This window comes from Anomaloglossus baeobatrachus, chromosome 4 (genome assembly GCF_048569485.1).
Source record: "Anomaloglossus baeobatrachus isolate aAnoBae1 chromosome 4, aAnoBae1.hap1, whole genome shotgun sequence".
Taxonomy (NCBI): Eukaryota; Metazoa; Chordata; class Amphibia; order Anura; family Aromobatidae; genus Anomaloglossus; species Anomaloglossus baeobatrachus.
The window spans coordinates 585657898-585678645 of record NC_134356.1 but is presented as its reverse complement, the minus strand read 5'-3'; the positions used below and the strand labels follow the sequence as shown (position 1 = coordinate 585678645).

At 43.1% G+C, this 20748-nt stretch overlaps 1 protein-coding gene across 3 annotated transcripts in view; it reads left to right on the top strand.

Annotated features, from left to right (window-relative positions):
* Positions 1–20748, top strand: part of UNC5D (unc-5 netrin receptor D) — a 952147-nt gene that overhangs the window by 289367 nt on the left and 642032 nt on the right. For all 3 annotated transcript variants that reach the window (XM_075346117.1, XM_075346118.1, XM_075346116.1), the window contains exon 2: positions 11561–11779. In XM_075346117.1, coding sequence (XP_075202232.1) covers positions 11561–11779 — 219 coding nt within the window. The remainder of the gene's footprint in view (positions 1–11560; positions 11780–20748) is intronic.

Sequence of the window (20748 nt, the reverse complement as noted above, 5' to 3'; positions counted from 1 at the left end):
TATATAGATATTCCCTATGTAAATGATAGGATCTCCAGCCCCATGGGCGCCTCATCGCCCTGTGGGCGTCTACATGCTTTCCATGGTATCACGTCCCTGTGGGCGTGATACCATGGATTTACACCAGCGACGTGACCGTCGCTACTTTAGAATCTCGCGCGTGCGCTTACCATTCTCACCGCCTCATCCTAGTGTTCTGTTCATGTGCAGTGCGCGTCAGAAGCAGAGAAGCAAGCGCCAGGATGAGAAGGCGACGAGAATGGTCAGCACGCGCACGCGAGATTCTAAAGTAGCAACGGTCACGTCGCTGATGTAAATCATGGTATCACGCCCACAGGGGTGTGATACCATGGAAAGCATGTAGATGCCCACAAGGCGATGAGGCTGGAGACACTATTATTTACATATCGAATATGAAAGTAATAAAACGTTATTTTATTACTTTCATATTACACAATATTACAACACAGGGATGGGTAGGAAGAGGTTAAAAGCTCACATAGGCTCCTGCTTGTAGGTCAGAACGCTTTTTTGACCTGACAGATTCCCTTTAAGAATAAGCTCTCTATTTATACCAAGTAATTAATGAGACAAGCTATAATACTGTACACAAAATAAACTTTGCTCAGTGTTTGGTATGAGTGAAAGTGATTTTGACTAAAAATCTAATATATAAAGCTCAGTGTATGTATGTGTGTATGTGTGTATGTGTGTGTGTGTGTGTGTGTGTGTGTGTGTGTATATCCGCTAAAGGAATCTGCACCATGCATTTACAATCATGAAATTTTGCACAGACACCCCATGTGACCCAGGGAACGTCATAGACTATGTTTTGATGGAAGAATTAACCCCGCGCTTTACAGTTACTCCAAAAAATCCTGCCTCCATTAATCTGAATAGAGCTGGGAGATATGGGCTATTAATAGCAACAGTCTGTGGTTGCTATAGGAAAAAAATAAACTGTTAAAATAGAAATGAAATTTCCAGCGCCAAGGATAAATTGTAAAATCCTTCTTTATTAAGTAACAAGCAATAAAAATCCAGCAGGTACCATAATAAATGTCATAAAAATGCAGAACAATGCGTTTCGACGCTTCAGGTCTTAGTCATGGTCAGAACATGACTAAGACCTGAAGCGTCGAAACGCGTTATTCTGCATTTTTCTGACATTTATTATGGTACCTGCTGGATTTTTATTGCTTGTTACTTAATAAAGAAGGATTTTACAATTTATCCTTGGCGCTGGAAATTTCACTTTCTATTTTTACATTGGATGGTTGCCGAGCCTTGTTCCGTGCGCAGGATTTCAAATACTACCAGCAGGTCAGTCCCTGGTGAGCTGGACCTTTCCCTCTTTTTTTCTGAAAATAAACTGTTAGTATAAGAAGCTTATGTGTGAGTGAGAGACAGAAAAAGACAGACAGGGACACAGACAGAGACAGATAGGGAAAGAGACAGAGAGATAGAGACAGAGACAGCCGGGCATAGAGACAGCCGGGCATAGAGACAGCCGGGCATAGAGACAGCCGGCATAGAGACAGCTGGGCATAGAGACAGCCCTGGAAAGAGACAGCCCTGGAAAGAGACAGCCCTGGAAAGAGACAGCCCTGGAAAGAGACAACCGGGCAAAGAGACAACCAGGCAAAGAGACAACCAGGCAAAGAGACAGCCATGGAAAGAGACAGACTGGGAAAGAGAGACAGACAGACACAGACAGAGAAAGAGAGAGACACAGAGAAAGAGAGAGACACAGAGAAAGAGAGACAGACAGAGAGAATAATACAGAGACAGACAGAGAAACTGATACAGACAGAGACAGACAGAAACTCGAAGAGAGATAGTTACTATCCCGGGCAACTCCTGGGTACTACAGCTAGTCTGATATAAAACAGTATTCAATTAAATTCTCAGGATCTTTTTCCAAAACTAAAAATACCCCCCTCCGTGTTATAATTTTTTCTTTTTATATAGTCACATGTCTGACTAAGAATATGAAACACAATACTCATGAACCTCCTGCATAGGGTAATTTTACGCTTTGAATTTATGTCTCGGAATTTATAGAGAAGCTGTCAGGTGCCCTAAGCCCTCTAAACTACAAGCAGGCATGTGTGGGGGCCAAAATTCCCTTCCTAACCATCCCTGTCTAATGTTATTCTCACAATCCAATCCAATTTTTAATAAAGGATTTTATTCCGTCTGTTTTTTAACTCTTACACGATATTGATAAATTAATAACGTATAGCCCTGTATGAGCTTAATGAGCGGCCTGGAAGCAGCATGCATTTTACAGCCCCTGTGGGTTTTGCCCGTATGCTCAGTAGGCGTACCGGATACAGTTGTACCGTGTCAGACAGGATCTGTTAAAACCGGATCTGGCTCCTATATACATTGTGCCTGCCCCATCCCCTCCTTTTAAGGTGACAAAACTACAAATACAGATATAGATACAATATATTACATAGTTCCCTCTCTTGTTATGTACATAAGTGTGCCTTACATATGATGAAATGTGGAATGGGGAGGACACTGAGGACTATAAATTGAATTGTGGGTAGGAAAAACACTGAAGACCACATAATGAATTGTGGGGTGGGGAGTACAGTTTCAGGGCTATATTATGAATTGTAGGATGGGGAGGACATCCCCACATACTTTACATCACCCCCTTCTCTACAGACATAACATCACCCCCTTCTCCACATATGAAACATTGCCAACTTCCCCATACAAGTAACCATAACCCTTCCCCATTCAGCCCCACCAACACGGAGCCCCCCACATATAATATAATCCCCTTCCCTATGCAGCCCCATGCATATAACATTACTCCCTTCACCATGCAGCCCCCCAGCAAGCAGCATCACCCTCTTCTCCATGCAGCACCCCCAGCTTGCAGCCCCTAGCAAGTAAATGTAACCCTAACCCTTCCCCACTCAGTCCCCCAGCAGGTAGTACCCCAGCATGAAGCCCCCAAGTATGCATCCCCCATGGTACACAGATGTCATCTGTGTGCTGTACATATTTTACACTGAACCATATATTTCTATTGATCTAGTTCCTCCATAATAGTACGATCAGATGGACACACTACAAGTGAAATGTATCAAATCCTCCAGTCTTTATCAGTGTGCACAGTGGCTTGTTGGTAGACCTGCTACTGCTTATGGACAAGGCGTTCATAAATTTGTGTCCTGGGGAGGCCTGAGGAGAGCAGAATTATACAGTATATTTAATTTACACAAGTGAAGATAGTTGCTGCCCCAGCGCCCTGAGGAGAAGAAGCTATAGAACAGCGAGTAAAGGTGAGAAAATCGTGACAAAATCCCAGACTGCCAGGACAGCGAGACTGAGCCCTGAAATCATGACAATCTCACTGAATCTAGGACGATTGGGAGCTATGGCATAATATTGCCCCATGGAATAGCAATTGAACAAACAAGGTGACCAAAGCTTGGGTGATGTTCTTTACTCTAAGGCCATATGCACATGTTGGGTATTTGGTGAGTTTTTTACTTCAGTATTTGTGGCCAAAAATTGGTAAAATACAGAAGTGGTGCTCGTGTTTTTATTCGAGCAAATCCTGAGGTAAAAAAACTCACCAAATACTCAGTGTGTACACGTGGTCTAATGATCTTTTCAAAATGTCACTGACGTCCATTAGAAATATGGATTAGATATGACGTACATTGACTTTTGCTTAACAGCTGTTACCCCCTGAAGGGCATGGCGGCCAATTGACAAATGTAAATAGCTGAAAAATAGGATGTGACTCATATGTTCTTTAACTATTCAAGTGAACCCAAGGAGCTATGAAATCACTGGATTTAATGGACAATACACAGTGCCAGTCTAACAGTGACATATGGACATCTCTCACCCAGTGGTCGACATGTAAAACATATTCAGTTGGCATAAAAAAATCTTATATATATAATATATATAGGAAAGCAAAAGAAACACACACATAGATGCAGAGGGTGAAAAATCAGGGACTTTAATCAAATCCACATATAGATATGATGCAAGAAATGGCAGCACTCAGAGATTCAAGTAAGATGGGAACGTTGTGCCTTTATTAAGCCATGTGGGTACAATAATGCTTTTACTGTTTTTCAAGCTTGGAAAAGACTCCAGGAGGAATCGCCCCATGGCTCTATAAAGGCACAGCATTTTTTTCTTACTTGAATCTTGGAGTGCTGCCATTTTTCTCATCAAAATAGAAACAAAAAGAGGGAATGTAAAAAAAGTCACAAAAAAGTAAAAGGCTAGCAATACAGAATGTAGTGTAACTGTAACAAACATCCAGAAAGATAAAATAACAATTCTACCACAAAAGATGGAGTCACACGACCTAGATTGCCTCATGTGAGACAATTGTCTGATTATGAAATGACACTTGGCTCAGACTCTGAGTATGCGAGAATCATATCACAGGCGCGGGGTAGTTGGAGAACGTAATCTCCCCCATGCTCTCCATTGTCTGTGGTGGCGTATATCGGACAGCACTTGGATGACAACTGAATACAGTCTGATGGTTCACACGCACCCATAGACTTGTATGGGTGTGTGCTGTCTGATATACGCTCCCAATCGCAGCATGCAGAGATTTTTTTCTCATGCTGAATCAGCATGAGAAACAAGCCCTGGTCTGCAGGATGTTCCAAGTACTATTTGAGAAAACATCAGAGAGCACTCGTCCGATGTATACGCACTTGTGAGGGAGCCCAAAGATCCATACTTTGCAGGTAGCCACCCTTGCCAAGGTATGTTTCATATTTTCTTCTCTATCTCATTCCAGATGAAGGTGTACAGACAAAAAAATGCATTGGCCGAATGTGGCTTTCTGCATAGTAGGGATCTTTGGGGTAATATTAGTTTCTTGCTGTCTGCAATATTCGCACTATGCACTGTATTGGGGATACACATTATAGGTCCATTACTCTCTTGTGACTACTTTTATTAACATATAGTTACTTTAAAGGGAAACTGACAGGAGATCCATGTTCCCCAATCAGTGTCTGGCTGCAACTTTTGTGAATAATTTACTCTGTGCTGCGTCCTTTCAGAGTCAGTCAGAACCCACTTTGCACAACCGGCTCGATCATTTGATTATGGCTGGAGTCACACTGGCGTATGACTCGCACGAGTGCATTGTGAGAAAATCTCACATTGCGCTCAGCCCCATGTTAGACAATGCTGTAGCTCAGATCTGCGTGTTTTTCCTCAGCCATAAATGGACTGAGGGAAAAAAATCACAGCATGCTGCGATTGTCTGCGAGAGCCGTGTCACTTGCACCCATTCAAGTGTATGGGTGCGAGAGAAACGTCAGACTGCACTCGGATGTTATCCCAGTACAGTGCGATATACGCACAGGCTGTCAATGGAGGAGCTGGGGGGAAAAACCCCTCCCTCCCCTCCGAAGCACCTGCCCTCAGCTTCGCAGCTGTGACCGGATCACAAGATCTGTACTGCCGTACTGCAGTATGACACAAATTAATCAGGTCACAGTCACGCTGACTCTGCAGCACCTGCACCTCCTTATCATTTAAATATTTGCATTATTATTCACAGCCTCAAACTAACACTCCCATTTTTAATGTTCTTCAGAGCTATAGTAGTACACCTCAATCAGAATTAGGCTTTAATATCCCCTACCTGTAATGATGAGATATGGTCTCTAACCTCTTATCCCTAGCTTGTAAAATCCTATAATGGTGTTGCTTGGCCAGCCCTCATCTTTTAAAGTGGCTGTTATGTTTTCCTCTAATTGGGAGAAACCTGCTTGTCCATCCTAATGATATGAGCCAGTTCTCTGGCTATGGGTACGGTTCCACTTGCATTTTGCCCGGACGAGTGCAATCTGATAAAACATCGGATTGCACGCACACCAGTGCAAAACTATGGGGCAGTGTCCACTTGCGATTGATTTCTCATGCCATATCAGCCTGAGAAATGAATCACAGCATGCTGTGTTTGGCAGCGAGTCTTGGCTCACACCACCCCATACAAGTCTATGGGTATGTGTGAAACATTGCACTGCACTCGCATGTCATCTAACCGCAGTACAATGTACGCAGAGACAGACTGATGAGGAGATGGGAGAAGGTGCTTCCTCCCTCGTCTCCACAGCTGTGATACAATCGCAAGATTGGAATACAGTCGCATGACCCTTGGCTGACACTCGCAGCAGAGGGTCATTAGCATATCGCTTCCGATGCTCTCACATCAAAAGCTATGCGCAAGTGGAACCAAAGCCTAATGCAATCTTTAGCAATTTGTAAAATGGTGCTGCATTTTTTTTCAAGTTGCATATTGTTCAAATTTGTCGGGACCTGGAAATTTCATGAAAATTGACTCAAAGTTGGTCAGTAGCTACTCAATCCAGTCATCTCTAACAATCAATAAATTTTGGTGCATTTTTTTTAGTAAGTAGCCCAAAACACAGCATGTTCTGGTTAGGGTGTTCCATTTTGTAATTTTATTTCACATACTCCTTTATAGGACTAGTTAAAAAAAGGTAATGTACAAAAATATGAATAGAAAAAGTCACAATTAAAACCTGTGAAAAAAGCTTGAAATTCATGTCCTTTTTGCAAGAATAAAATAAAGTGTATGAAGGAAATCAAGTGTAAAGGCCACTTTACATGCAGCGACATCGCTAGCGATGTCGCTGCCGATCGCACCCACCCCCGTCGGGTTGTGCATCACGGGCAAATCGCTGCCCGTGGCGCACAATATCGTTAGTCCCCGTCACACATACTTACCTGCCTAGCGACGTAGCTGTTGCCGGCGAACCGCCTCTTTTCTAAGGGGGTGGTTCGTACAACGTCACAGCGATGTCACACGGCAGCCGTCCAATAGAAGCAGAGGGCCGGAGAGCAGCCAAAAGAAAGACATGCCCACCTCGTTGCCGGAGGACACAGGTACGGTGTTCCTCGTTCCTGCGGTGTCACACGTAGCGATGTGTGCTGCCTCAGGAACAACGAGCAACCTGCATCCTGCAACAGCAACGATATTTGGGATTATAACGACATGTCAACGATCACGATTAGGTGAGTAATTTTGATCGTTAGCGGTCGTTCGTACGTGTCACACGCAACAACGTTGCTAACGAGGCCAGATGTGCGTCACGAATTCCGGGACCCCAACGGCATCTCGTTAGCGATGTTGTTGCGTGTAAAACCCCCTTAAGGCTAGGTGCCCAAACGGACATTTTGTTGCAGATTTTCTGCAGTTTTCGTGCTACTTGCTGCCCAAATGTGCATGTCTATCCTTATGCCAGCAAAGTCAATGAGAATTAGGAAGTGCCGTGCGCACGTTGCTTCTTTTTTCTTTGCAGTTTTGGGTGCAGAAAAAAGAAGCAGCATGTCAGTTGTTGGTGCATTTTATTCCTGCAGTTTTCAGCCGTTCCAGGCAATGATTTCACTAAAAAACACGTATGGCAAAAAAAGCACCAAAACATGCATGCAGTTTTTGGTGTGTTTTTATGCCACAAGGTGTAGTTTTTTTGGTGCTGAACCTAATCTGCACAAACCCTCAAATTGTCGCTTTTCTGTCATAGTCAGATACACTTTCAGGACAAAAAAGACAAAAAAGAAAACGTCTTTATCAGAATATTACTATGGACACACTTGGAAATCCATGTACAGATTTATATCCTGTCTCCCAATAAGGTGCTTTGTTGTTATGTACAGGGACAGAGCACAATAACAAATCAATATAGTGATAGTACATCGCTGATTGCCTGCCAGTCACACGTGGTCATTAGTCTTCTTATCTTCCCATTATGCTTCTCTTATGACCCAGATTTATATTTGGGTGTAATCGTGTAATTAGGCTTCCTTGACACTTCCGTTAGCTAAATGAAAGAATGTGCATCTGGACCCAGTGATGTATATTTCTAATCTCCCAGGTTAAAATAAATATAAAAATCTCTCCCTGGGCAAGAGATTGCCTGATGTGTATCTTAATAAGGCATCTATCAGTATGGTCTGGGTATTAGGATAACATGAGACATGTGGTGTGCATTCAAAGGAACAATAAGCTGCAGTATATTTGCTTTCTGTAACATTCTTTATTATATAGAGTCAATATATTTTTTGTACAGTAAAAGCTGCCATCCCTTACCTGTTTGTGTCTTTTATCTAACAAACATATGATGACCATTCAATTTTAAATACAGGAACCCGATACTAGAATAATAGGAGCTACCATGTTTCTCCGAAAATAAGGCAGGGTCTTATATTATTTTTGGCACTGATGGGGATGTATTATATTTTTATATTGCTTTATGTTGTACCATTCTGTTGCTGTAAGCCCCGAGAAATTTATAATTGTGCGCCAGCTGTTAGTACAAAATGAATATTCACTTCTTCTCCTGCCCACACCTCTGTACCAGTATCAGTGATTCAGTCATACTGTTATATTCCTCACTAGACAATCACATCGCAATCCTCAAATTGGCCAGTGGCTCTCCTGATCTTATTTGACAGCTGCATAAAAATACATGCTGTCATGCCCGGGTGTTGTGAATACGTTTTCCAGTTTGGGGCTCCCTCTTGTGGTCAGTGCTGGTGGTGCAGTTGATTTGTGGAATGAAAGCTACACAACTGTGGAGGACTGGCAATCAGGCATTTCTGATTGGATTTAAGCAAAACTTTCAACCAATCCATATCTACCAAAATATCGTATGTAAAGTATAAAGAAAAATCATGATGTGATAAATACTGGAAGGACTAGGACTAGTCGCAGGAATACACAACAACAAACAAAAAAAGACGACCAAAAAGCCCACTTGCTGAAAAGGTGATACTTTATTGAATGGGTAGGTGATAAGTGGCACAAGTACAAGAGGAGCACAACCACCAGGAGGATCCCGGCTAAGTGAAAGAAAATTCAATCACTAACAAATCACAACAGAACATAAATAGCCATATACACAGTATAGAATAATGAATGGAAAAACCATATACATAGTATAGAGGCTAAACATCTATAGATGTCAGGTATGTGGATATAGTGGCTGATTCTATATATATTATCTATAACAAAATGTAGAAGCCAGTGAATCACATATATCGAAAAAAATACTTTAAATAATGACTAAAATGTCATATCTGGTATAATGTGACTCACTAGCTATAGATACCTAGACCATGATTTCAAATATGAAGCCTATAGAACAAAACCTAATTAAGGGCTGAATCGGGGAGTGGGGGATCCGGGAAACAACCTGGGGACGGCGTCCACCCGACGGCCGTTTCGGCAGGAAAAGCCTTCGTTGGGGGGGGGGTGCTGTGGTGTTGAAAGTGCTCAGGTTAAGAAGGGGGCATCATCCAATCATATCCGGTGTGCGGTTGTGCTCCTCTTTTACTTTTGCCGCTTATCACCTACCCTTTCAATAAAGTATCACCTTTTCAGCAATTGGGCTTTTTGGTCGTCTTTAATTATTTCTGATTGGACTATATAGCAGAGCAGTTTCTTCCTGTTACTTGTCGGTGCTCAATGGATATCCTGTGTGTTAAGGACATTCTGAAACCAGCCCTGGTCATTACAAGAACTCCTCTCAGATAAGTGGTCTTGTGCTTCCGCTTATTGTTTCCACTTTCTTGTTGTTTTTTCTGCTTTGATACTATGCTTCATTCCTATTTTGTCTGTGTGGTGTTCTTGCTGGAATGTGATCACTTATTTTCTGAGTAGGGCTTATCTTTTAAGCATACTCCAAAAGGGCATAAAAATTCTGCTAGGGCTTATTTTCTGGTTAGGTCTTATTTTCAGGGAAACATGGTATTAAACAGATATAAGACAATTTACAAGGTTTATTCTTTACACAATCTGTTTTATTAGAAGGGTATTTCAACAATACATCTTCCACAGAGTGTGTGGCTGCAGGATCCCCAGAGTTCAGCTGTTTCGTAGCCCAGCAGTGCCTCCTCAGGAGACATGATGAATTACACAGCTCCATTAGTATTCATTGGGTTATCCATTTTCCACATGAACATGCTGGGTCATCCAGTCTCATATGTTTACGATGGCCTCTCTCTGTTATGGCTACTTATTGACGGCCCTTACTCCTGGTCACTAATTGGGTATTTTAGTCACATTATCTGTTTAAATGATAAAATCCCTAAGATCACGCCCATATACTCGAGCCTATATGGGACAGGATGAGTGAATTGATTGATAGGTAATTGACTTTTAAAAGGATTTCACAAAAATGTTGCATTCACCGGAATGCCAAATTTTTAAAATTCGTTTGGCATGAATCTAGCAAAAAGAATGCCAGTTGACTGAAATGTTCTGGATTCTTTGCAGAGCTGCGAATGAGGTTAATAAATATTAAAAGATTATACTCATTTGACTTATGTACACCTCTCACATGCCCTGCCACCTTATATCATATATTTTTCTAAGCTTGGATTGGCCTTTGGACCGGATCATCCAATGTTGACCAGACCTAATGACATCACCTAGGACGCACTCTATGTCATTGATGTTGACAATGTTCATGACTCCAACCGACCACCCCCACCCATTTCCCGAGTTCTTACCTAAAATAAACACAAAGACAGTGTGACGTTGGATATAAATGGCCACAGCAGCCCCTTTTATTAAACAACAACAAAAAAATCAAAACATAAATAACATTTTAAATACTCAATGAAAAACACCCTAAAGGATAAGGGGTAAATGAAGGTACCAAACCGTTTGATTACAACATCAGCTCCACCACCTGCACCACAGCGGCTCGAGGGCATCTAGCCGAATGTTGCCCAACCCATGTCCTGCTGAGACTCAACCCAGCAAGGACTCATGTTATCAATCAATTGCACCACAAGGGGTAACCCGTTCCTTCACTGGGTTAACACCACCCTTTAACCAATTGATGTGCCCCAAACCCTATAGCTCCACCCTATAATTTTCACACACAAAACCACTCCACAAATTAACCCCTAAACTACCACTAAGGCCTAGCATCCCTCCTCAGTCATGCTGCCCTCCCTTGAGCCCCTTCAGGGCATCAGTCCGGGCTGTTCCTTTGAGCCCCATGGGGCAATGCAAGACATTGATGTGTGATGTCCCCAACATTAGCAAGTGTGGTCTAGTCAGTGCAGAAAGTTTCAGACAGAAAATTAATTTGAAGACTGATCGAAGGCGAGCAGAGGACTGAGTGGGTAGTTGTGGCAGCAGAATAGATGATAAGCTGGACTAGGGCAAGGGAGTATAATCTTTCATTATTATTTATTCCCTTCCTAGCCCTCTGTTTATTATATTTTGTGGATACCTCTGAAAATATTAAGCATCTGCATAATTTAATTTTGGACTGAATTTTATTTGAGCCAAAATCAAATCTGCCTGGTAATTCAGGAAAATTTGTCTGAAACGAAATTTGGGAGATTCACAATTTCTAGTCAAGATATAGTGACATTTTTGGGCTCTTGTATGTAAAATGATAGAATAAAACTTTTTGGGATGTAGGTTGAGTTGACGCAGTTACACTTTAGAAATTAAATTAATACATTTTATAATATCGTCAAAATGTTATTTTTTTGCCAGGAAACAACAATGGAGAAGCTGCACCAGACTCTGCTCCTTCTGCCCCTGGTACTCTTCCTTATTTCCAGATGGAACCTGAAGATGCCTACATTATCAAAAGCAATCCGATCATCCTCCGCTGCCGAGCCTTGCCAGCCATCCAGATCTTCTTCAAGTGTAATGGAGAATGGGTTCACCAGAATGACCACTGGTTTGATGAAAGTGTTGATGAAGGCTCTGGTAAGAACGTGAAGCTCTTTCTAAGAAACCTCTTGCTATAGAATGTAACATTATTAATAACTGAAAGGGACCCTGTCAGGTCCAATATGCACCCACAACTACGAGCAGTTCTGGGTGCATATTTCTAATCCCTGCCTAACTGTCCCATTTTCTAGTAGCATACATAAAGAGATCTTTAGAAAAAGTATTTCTAAATCCTTTATGATATGCTAATGAGCGCAGAGACTAGTCGTAATGGCATTATTTCCACCAATTAGTCCGCACTCTTAGCATGTTATCATGCCCACAGTTGGCGTGCTAACATGCTCTTCAATTGCCATTGCCCGGTATCATCAGTGGTGATGCATGTACCTGTATCCGTTGTCACTGCCTCAGATGCCAGGTTTAGGCTCAGTGCGAATGATCAGGAGTCCTGGTGTGTCGCCCTGGGCAAGCCAGGGGACACAGGTCGCACACCACCACACCCCACACTCCAGGTAGGCACATCAATGCTAACCAGAAATCCTTGTTGCCTTCCTCCAGAGGCTGATGATTCACACCAGGGGGTGGGCCAGGCGGTTGGCTCCGCCCACCAAGGAGATCACAGCTCTGGAGGCGGGAGATACCAGGCAGATAAGCCCAGGCAGGGCAAGTGTGAGGAGCTAAAGAGAGAGTAAACAAGCAGTGAAAGTAGAGAAGTGGTAAAGGAGGAGAACAAGGGAAGTGACAGTAAAGAAAGAAAGCCTGAAGGGTCCAGCTTTGTGGAGGGCCAGATCAGCAAGGTCAGCGACGGCGGTGACTGTCTGGAGGGGGACCGTTTGGAAGTTCCTGGAAGGACCCCGTTGGCTGTGTGCCCGGTGGTCTGGAGCAGTGTTCCGAAGGACAGTCAGCACCAGGGCAGGGGCCTCTCGGACCCCAGCAAGGCTAGGAGTCGCCAAATTTGCCGAATCCGTCAGTGAAGGGGACGTAGAACCCCCAACAACCAAGTCCCGATTGAAGGCAACAGCCCAACCTGAAGCAGAGAGACACCGCCACCGCCACGGCACCAGTTTCTCAGGGCCAGCGCCTGCGGGCAAAGTGTAGAGCTCCTCCGGCCCAGATTGCAGTCAGGGAGCGGGTAACCGGAGGGAATCCACCGCTACCACAAGTCAAACATAGGTGCAAGGAAGAGGGACATCACCGTCACCTACCGGGAGTGCAGGTGCAGCCGTCTGTGGGACCGTCCTACCAGCCGTTTGGTTTACCGTACAAACTGTGTCCATGTCTCAGGCTGAGTGAGTACCACAGTGCCGCAAGGCACAGCGCTGCCCCCGCGTCCCTGCGCCCACCAGGCCCCGCACCTCCTTCTCCACCACCGGGCCCCGGGATCACCAGCCCCTACCCACGGAGGGACAACACAACACCTGGCTGCTCCGCATCACCATCCCCGGGACCCCCGAATTGAGCAGCGGTGGTGAAATCACCACAACCGTGGGTGGCGTCACGAACTATAACAATCCCCCACACCCAACCACAAAACCCCTTTCACTCACGGGCGAGGAGTGTCGCTCGAGAAACCCCGGGATCCGGCCCACAGCTCGAGCCACCACTGAGCAGCTGCCGGACCCGAGCAGAAGGGGTGAGCGTAGTGTGCCGACACCCTCCTCCCCGCCCGCGACACTGGCGCTTCCGATCATGCGCACTATGAAGCCAGGTGTACGTGTCCTGGCTTCAGAGAGGTCTAGTGCGCATGACAGGAAGTACCAGACACTCTGATCATGCGCACTGACCATAAGCCTGGTGTCTGATGCGTGACAACGAACACAGGTACAACACGTCCATGCCAATGATGCTGGGTAATGAGAATTGAATAGCATGTTGGCACACCCCTGTAGGAGTGCTAACATGCTAAGAGGGCAGACTAGTCAGGGGAAAATAACGCCCTTTCGACTAGTCCCTGCGCTCATTAGCATATCATAAAGGATTTTTAGAAATACTTTTTCTAAAGATCTCTTTATGTATGCTACTAGATACAGGGATTAGAAATATGCACCCAGAACTGCTCATGGTTCTAGATGCATATTGGACCCTACAGGTTCACTTTAAAGCACTATTGTAGCATAAAAATACATGTGAAAGTAAAAGAATATAGAACCATATTTTATATACAGATGTCAAATCCTTTCACCGAGCTTTTTGTGATACAAGCGTGTAGTTACGTGATATGTATTCAATTATAGAAGAAAACAGCGACGCATTGTTCCTGTGATTTATAGCGTAAAAGTGAAGTAACCTGAAGGATGAATGCGACTCTAGAATACACCTTGCTGTGTGGTAGTTTCTTATAGTTAACAATCTCCATCATATGAGTAACCGGGAATGTGTCACCAAGCTGCCTGAAAATAAATTCAATTAAACAAAATCTGACGTCCAAGCATTGTTCAGCCGTCTGCAGGATTGACGAGGGAACATCCTTTTGACAGCGGTGATTAACGAGGCAGGAAAGTTTCCTTCCACGTCAGAAAGTTAGCACCTGTCATATTAACTTCTGCCCTATTAAAATAAGAAACAACAAAAAAAACAACAAAAATGGAATAAGGGAATGTTTGGTGCAAACCATAAGATTGGGTGAAAAAAACGTAATGAAAAATATCAGCTGTCCATGTGTTCATCAGCATGTTAACATGACTGACTTCACTCAATCACCAGTCAGGATGTGGAAGATTTCAAGTTCTTACATGGAAACTATTTCTGATAGAAGATATGGTAATGCCATTTTATAAGGGTAAATGTAATTTGCTGCTCATAAAACTAATCAGTTAAAGGGAATCTGTAATAAGAAAAAACACTATTATCCTGCAGATATGGGGTTAATCCACGGGTTAATAGCGTTCTCATGCCACAATCAGAGTCCCGCTGCCGGGAGGAAACTAACTTTATTCCTTCCTGCAGACTTGGTTTTCCAGTCATAAAGGTGGAACTGGCGCGGCTTCAGATACTGTTTAGTATACAGAGAGTGGCGGCTGTAACTGCGCCCCAACCCTGACTGACAGCCGGCTCTGTACGGACGCAAAGCTCAGCCGGCTGCCAGTGATCTTATAACCACCTCCCACTATGCACTGAGCAGTGACTGAAACTATGCTGGTCGCTGTCCTATGACTAAGAGCCTGAGTCTGCAGGAAGGAATAAAGTTCACTTCCTCCCGACAGCGGGGCTCTCAGCGGGGTGGGCTCAACGCATCAACACACTATTAACCTGTAGATTGACCCCATATCTGCAGGTTAATAGCGTTTTCTTACAAGACAGATTCCCTTTAACCCCCAGTCAGTCATTGCTGTGGGGCATGGGTACAGCCGCTGCTAACTATGCACAGAGTGGTGACTGAAGCCGCACCGGCCATGCCCCTGTGACTGAAAGCCCAAGGAAAGAAAATGTTGCTGCACACTCCTTGGTTTGTGTTTCATAAAGGCATTTTTATTATTTTTTAACTCAATACAGATGCACATATAGATCAATGGAGAGGTTGCGGATTATATACAGAGGATGATGTGACCGACTTTTGACATTTCTACCTTAACACAAGGTCGTTACGGTTAAGGTCGAAACGTAAAATCTCGATTATATCATCCTCTGTATATAATCCACACTGTTATGGTCAGGAGACCGCAAAAGATCTTGCAAAAATCCCATATAAAATGCTAGAAGATAATGCACAAGAGTAGTTGGAAACTTAGCGGGCTGCAATCCACTGACTACACAACACAACTAGAAGTAGCGGTGGAGCATTCTTAACAAACCTAGATGCCTCGTTACCACCGGAGAACTAACTAACCTCAAAGATGAAATGAGGAATCCTGACTTGCCTCAGAGCAGCCCCAAAGGAAAGTCAAAAGCCCCCAACATATAATGACATTGATGTAAGAAAAAACAACACAGGTAGATATAGAATTAAGCAAAGTGAGGCCCTGCTAGCTAGATACAAAAGTATAGGATAGATTGCTGGTTGCAGCCAGTAAAAACCCTGAAAAACACCAACACCTGATAATAAAAAATTCCCTTAAAAGATCACACGATCTTTCCTCCCACAATATAAGAACTCTTGTGCAAATACATTTAAATAGAAAATGCAAATATAATAGAAAAGATCTTTACTACAAAAAAACATGAGATACAAAAATACAAACTCAAGATCTGACAGGGAGCAAAACTCCCTTTCTTGCTGGGAATAAATCGTCCTCCAAAAATAGTGCAGGAAGAGCTCTTATTCACATGCAAGAAACAAAAGGAAATATTCTCAAACACAGATTTACGCTGGAATCACACTTGCGAGTGTAAAATCGGTCCAATTCTCATGCCAGAAAGTCGGACGATTTTAGTTCATATTTCATCAGTGTGCTGTCTTTATGCTGTCAGTGTGCAATCAGTTTTTACCCTCAGCAGCTGCTACTCATGCACTGTTATGTACAGGAGCATTTACATTATTCTCTGCTACTTGCTAGAAATCTATTGAAAAAAACGGATGTCACTAGGATGGTGTGTGTGCCGTCCGTGTGACATCCGTTTTTTTCTCGCATTGCACCCGTGAGAGTTAATCGCAAGTGTGAAGCCGGCCTTAGGAAAAGACTTAGATTAAGCAGAAACGCCCTTTAGTGCAAATTCAGCCTTTAACCAAGCCCAGACTAAGAGAGAAAAAAAAAAAAACCTCAGAAGGAAAAACCACTGAAATTGCACAGTTCCCATAAACCGCAAACAAAAGGACAGAAATATGCATGAGAACTAATTAAATCTCAGGAAGAAAAAACAAAAATACTTATCAGCCATAGCTGCAGACTCAGGATGACATGAATACAAAACTTATGCAAAGGAATGAAAAACCGCAGAAGAAATAATTCCTGGAGAGTCCAAAAAGGAGCAGAAAAAAAGCAAAAACTGGACCTACAGGGAAAGGCAAAAAAGCCTAAAGGCTGGAGGACAAAACTTCAGGACTTCTTCACATGGAGCAGAAACAATTATCACCGGAAAAGGTTACACAGAGACTGCCTTCCTATATCCTCCCAGGCTGGACTCCATAGGCTTCCTGAAACAGCAATCATCTACCACACCTGTCTGAGCGACAGATGCAGAATCAGACTCAATACCAGCACTAGCCACCAGAGGGAGCCCAGAAACACTCCTGGGAACAGCACCATCTCTGATGGTATTCACAACACCGCACGCTCTCACGGATATGCACCTGCATTGAATAATGATAAAAATAACTTTAGAAAATGCAAACTAAAGAGTGTGCAGCAAAATATTCTTTGTTTGGATATATCAGTAGGGCAAAGTAACCCCCTTCTGCTTGCACCACGCTCTACAACTAATGAAAACCCAAGGATGCAGGGAGGAATAAAGATAATTTCTTCCCGGCAGTGGGGCTCTCAGTTTCGTGGCCGTCAGAATGCTAAGAGGTGGTTCACCCCTCATTACTGGCCAATATTATGTTGAGAAACAGGCACTATTGGCAACACAAGGTATTTGAGAGAAACCCCTTTAGCTTACAGAATAACCTCACATCAGCAGGTTAATAGCAATTTTGTACATGACAGGCTCCCTTGGACCTTATATATATTCAGCAATCAATAAGCCAAATAAAAACATTTGTTAGAATGCAGGAAATCTTTGCTACACATAAATGGTGGCGGTTTAGGAGGCTAGGACAGCGGGCAAGCGCTCTTTAAGATGGCTGTCAGATGGAAGATCGCTTGGCCAACAATTATGTCTCCAGATTCCTTTATACATATTCTCATGACAAAACTTTAAGACTTCTTTTAAGGTCATGATAAATGACCTTGATTTGCTGCAAACTTTATAGCAATTGAATATCTGCAGCCTATTTATAAAAGATACAAAGAAATAAAAAATAAGCAATTCAGCCTGATATTGGCAGAATTCAATCATTTAATATTCTTTAAATTAGAAGCTTTTCATATTAACTTCTGCACAGTTCAGCTAACCAGAAAAGTCAACTTTGCTAATGGTGAACTTAGGGCGGTAAGGATCTATAAGGAGAGGAGCGCATTCATTACGATACAATGACTCGTCCTCGGTCCTTCCTCGCAGAGTTTAATTCCTCATCATTCTATTTTACCACGCTCTTGCTATTTTACTTTGCCTTTAGACGTGGAGTTGCTTAGCAATTGTGTGACTAAAATCATCAAAGAACATTCATAAACTATATCAAGCCTTTTCATCTACATCCTTCTTCACCCTTCTCCACAGATTACAGATAAGAAAACACACAAAGGGTTATGTCTACAAAATTTACACACTCCCTTCAGCATTCTGGAGCATTAAATAATAATGGCACCAATAATATATATATAAAAAAAAACCCCCATAGAATTATCATTCAACCTTCAGGTAAAGTAGCCTATAAAGACGAAATTCAGCATGGCTAATCCAGCATAATAACAGAATTCACTTTATAGATAGCGTATTAAGGAAAGGAAGATCTAAGGAAAAATAGAGACAGAGACTAAACTTTAGGACTTTTTAACAGTTCTCTGCCATCCATAGCATTTGGCAAAAAAAAGCACCGTCCATGATTTTTAACAATTTTTCCATAAGATTGTACTGCGCATGCGCTAAAGAGGTTGCCATGCGCAGTGCAAAAGGTAGGTGCTAGAATGTATAGGTTCCTGGTAGGTGTGACGTCATTTCCATCACGTGTTGTCGGCATCACTTCCTGTCCGGAGCACAGCCTGGGGTGGCGGGGACTCAGGAGAGATGTGACGCCAGCTTCCCATCTTTACCACTCATTCATTAAATTAATGAGGAGCTGCTGGTGAAAAAGGACAAAGGATGTTGGGCTTTCCCAGTCCATACTGGTCTTTACTTCCTCCATCCATCTCAACACTTCAAAAATATACCAATTATCAGCTGAAAAAGGTCCCTGCTGCAACCCAAAATTGGCTGAGAGGGCAGTTTCATGATGTAATGGCAGAGATCCTGATTTCAGTTATGTATCATGTATTGGGCTGCTTGCTGCAGTTTTGATTAAAAACTGTTTAAAGAGAACCTGTCACCGGATGTTTATAATACTCACTTAACAGTCAGTGCGGAGCAGACTGGTCAGATAGGCGTCTCCGTTCTCTGGCTCTGCGCCTCCTCTTTTGGCCATCTTTGTCCTCCTTCTTCTGAAGCTAGTGTGGATGACGCGTTCTACATCATACACACAAGCCGACATTGAGGTTCCGCGCAGGCGCACTACAATACTTTGATCTGCCCTGCTCAGGGCAGATCAAAGTGCGCCTACGCAGGACCTCAATGTCGGCTTGAGGTAGAGGGGAGAGTAGATTTGTGACAAATTTTACCCCTTTTCGAAAAGTTGCAAATGATGAATCAAGTGAAAATATCTGGAGACCCTCACCTCCGCCCAAAGTGGCAAACTAAAAAATACAGACTAATATTTAAAAAAGGCTTAAATAGAGCAAACCAAAAAGCCACAAAATACAAAAAACTGGAAAAGAAAAAGGTGCATATGTAAGAATGAATTGGACCCTTTGTTTCTGCATCTAAGGGTACAACCATGTTTCCCTGAAAATAAGCCCTACCCCGGAAATAAACCCTAGAAGGAATTTTCAACCTTTTCAGAGTAAGGCTTAAATATGAACCCAGAAAATAAGCCCTAATTGAGGTTCAATAATGAAGTGCCCATGCAGCTAAAAAAGATAAAGAAAACTGCTGGACACTTCATTATAGAGAGCACACACCCCCAAAAGAAAAAAAGACAGACCCTACAATCATTCTTATCAGACCGAGTTTCTGAGGAGTGCACACACACATTCTCACATACACTCACACATACATCTGGTAATACCTTACTGCTCCTGGGACGCTGTGGAATGGAAGTTCCTGCGGTGGAACACATGAATGTGTTCCATTGCAGGACCTTAATGCGCTCCACCACAGGTCCTCATGTTCACAGTGTCACAGGTCACCCTGTCTGCGGGTATGGTATCACCGGATGTGTTTGTGTGTGTATGTGTGTGTGCCTGATGTGTGTGTGAGTGCCAATTAGCCGGAAGCAGGGGAGGACCACAGCGCAGAAGACATGGACCTGCAGGGAGTGCGCTCTTAAAACCTGGGAGCCACACAGATGTCCGGGGTCTGAAAAGTATGATAGTATAATTCCCCTAGGGGGGTCAGCCTTTTTTGAGTAAACTTTTCTGAAAATAAGCCCTAGTTTATTTTTCGGGGCAAAAAATATGAGTGTCTTATTTTCGGGGAAACACAGTACTTTTTGTTGGTTATTCCCTTCAAAAACCTCGCTCTGTTCACTCTTGAATTTTGTAGTTGTTTGTTTGTTCCAATTCCAGAACAGAGAAACCAAATTCATATAAAAGAACCATTCCATACCAGATGCAAATGGCACCAGAAGGAGCCCATTGATTATAACAGGGGCACCTGCTTTCCATTATGGTGTCTGTCATTTTGCCATAATTAACTTTTTTTTTTTTAATAAATGATGGTCGCCATAACAAAAACCCTGCAGACTATATTCTAGTCAATCAGGTCCTTCTGGTCTCATTTGCATCCATTATGTAGCTGATCCATCATCCACATCAATTCCATTGCTCCATTCCAAGGTAAAACAGAAAAAGATGTGCAAAACAGAACCTTAACTGCTACTTAGCTTTGTTCCCTGCAGAGACGCACAGTACTCGGCTAGAGGTGTCATTTCAAAGAGTGTAAAGGCCGCTTCACACGCAACGACATCGCTAATGAGATATCGTTGGGGTCACGGAATTTGTGACGCACATCCGGTCTCGTTAGCGACGTCGTTGCATGTGACACCTGCGAGTGACAGCTAACGATCAAAAATACTCACCTTATCTTTGATCGTTGACACGTCGCTCATTTCGCAAATGTCGTTGCCAGTGCTGGACGGAGGTTGTTCGTCGTTCCTGAGGCAGCACACATCGCTACGTGTGACACCCCGGGAATGACGAACAACTACGTACCTGCGT